Raw genomic sequence first — 1,899 nt, 5'->3', positions numbered from 1 at the left:
CTCTTGCCTCAGTTTTTCTATTTTTAGTAGAGATGGGATCTTGCTTTTTGCTCAGGGTGGTCTCTGAACTCGTGAGCTCAAGCAGTCCACCTGCCTCAGCCTCCAAGAGTATTAGGATTACAGGTTGTGAGCCACCACACCTGGCCTTTCTCTAATGCTTTTGAAGGGCAAATTTGTTTTAGAGCCATCAGTTCAGGTCAGATAGGGACACTCAGGGTCTTTTGTGGTTATATCTCTTATCAATGTCAAAAATAGAACATAAAAGGTGGCGCCTGTGGCTCAAAAGAGTAGGGTGCCAGCCCCATGTACTGGAGGTGGCAGGTTCAAACCTGGCCCGGGGCCAAAAACTGCAAAAAAAAAAAAAAAACAGAACATAAATCCTGGCCTCCTGTTTGTATGTATGTACAGTTTCTTCTCACAATTTGAAATCTGTGTGAACTAGCACTTTCAATGTGACATTGTTTTTCTAAGCATCAGTTTGAAAAATTATTGATTTCCTAATTCTATAGGGGCTAATATTAACTATGGCCAAAATATATTTATTAACAAGATTAAGAGGTTAACATTATTATTTATTTATTTATCTCCTTTTTAGACGACTGAGTCAAAGACCAACACCAGAAGAACTCGAACAACGAAATATATTACAACGTGAGTCTGGCTATGGAAATAAAGTTGTGTGTGTGTGTATATTTTTTTTTCTTTTTTTTAAGAGACAGAGTTTCACTTTGTCGCCCTCGACAGGCACCACCCAAAGTTATATGTATATATTTTTTATGTTTTTGACTTTAATGTACATAAAAGAAAAAAAGAATAATTTGTTAAAATGGTTAAGTAGGGCGACACCTGTAGCCTGTGAGTAGGGCACCAGCCACATACACCAAGGCTGGCAGGCTCAAACCTGGACCCAGGACAGCTAAAGAACAATAACAACTACAACAACAAAAATAGCCAGGCATTGTGGCCGGCGCCTGTAATCCCAGCTACTTGGAGGCTAAGGTAAGATAATCGCTTGAGCCCAAGAGTCTGAGGTTGCTGTGAGCTGTGATACCACAGCACTCTACTGAGGGTGACATAATAAGACTCTATCTCAAAAAGAGAAGGCTAAGGAGAGAATGTTCCACTCAGGAAAGAACTATTCCTATTTTTCCCTAGAAGGAAGGAAATTACCCCAAGCTTCCCTTAGTATACTATGATACTCATGTGCGTTTTGTTTTGTTTTGTGATGGAGTCTCACTGTGTTGCTCAGACCCACAGTGCTGTGGCATGAGCCTACCTCACAACAACCTCAAACTCTTGGGCTCAAGTGATCTTCCTGCCTTAGCCTCTCAAGTAGCTGAGACTACAGGTGCTCACCACAATGCCAGGCTAATTTTTTTTATTTTTGGCAGAGACTGAAGTCTTGCTTTTTTGCTCTGGCTGGTCTGGAACACACCTGAGCTTAAGTGGTCCTCCAGCTTCAGCCTCCCAGAGTGCTAAGATTACAGGTGTGAGCCACCGTTCCCATCCCAGAAAACTTTGTTTGAATGTTCTAATACAGTGGTTCTCAACCTATGGGTCGCAACCCCTTTGGGGGTCGAACGACCCTTTCACAAGGGTCACCTAAATACATCCTGCCTATCAGATATTTACATTACAATTCATAACAGTAGCAAAATTACAGTTATGAAGTAGCAACGAAAATAATTTTATGGTTGGGGGTCATCCCAACATAAGGAACTGTATTAAAGGGTCACAGCATTAGGAGAGTTGAGAACCACTGTTCTAATAGTGTCCTGGGAGTGCCTTGAGCATTTTGGAAGGTTTTGACAGTATGGGGGAGATATGCCCAACTTTTCTCCCTTTTTTGCAACACATTCTCACTCTTTTGCCTAGACTAGAGTGCTGTGACATCAGCCT

At 41.7% G+C, this 1,899-nt stretch overlaps 1 protein-coding gene across 1 annotated transcript in view; it reads left to right on the top strand.

Moving 5' to 3' along the window:
- Positions 1–1,899, top strand: part of PHACTR4 (phosphatase and actin regulator 4) — a 40,952-nt gene that overhangs the window by 26,927 nt on the left and 12,126 nt on the right. The window contains exon 7 of the mRNA XM_003800783.3: positions 596–677. Coding sequence (XP_003800831.2) covers positions 596–677 — 82 coding nt within the window. The remainder of the gene's footprint in view (positions 1–595; positions 678–1,899) is intronic.

The sequence above is a fragment of the Otolemur garnettii genome, unplaced genomic scaffold, assembly GCF_000181295.1.
Source record: "Otolemur garnettii isolate 467f Iridium unplaced genomic scaffold, OtoGar3 scaffold00184, whole genome shotgun sequence".
Lineage (NCBI taxonomy): Eukaryota > Metazoa > Chordata > Mammalia > Primates > Galagidae > Otolemur > Otolemur garnettii.
The sequence above is the reverse complement of the archived record's forward strand: the minus strand, read 5'-3'. Positions and strand labels throughout refer to the sequence as shown.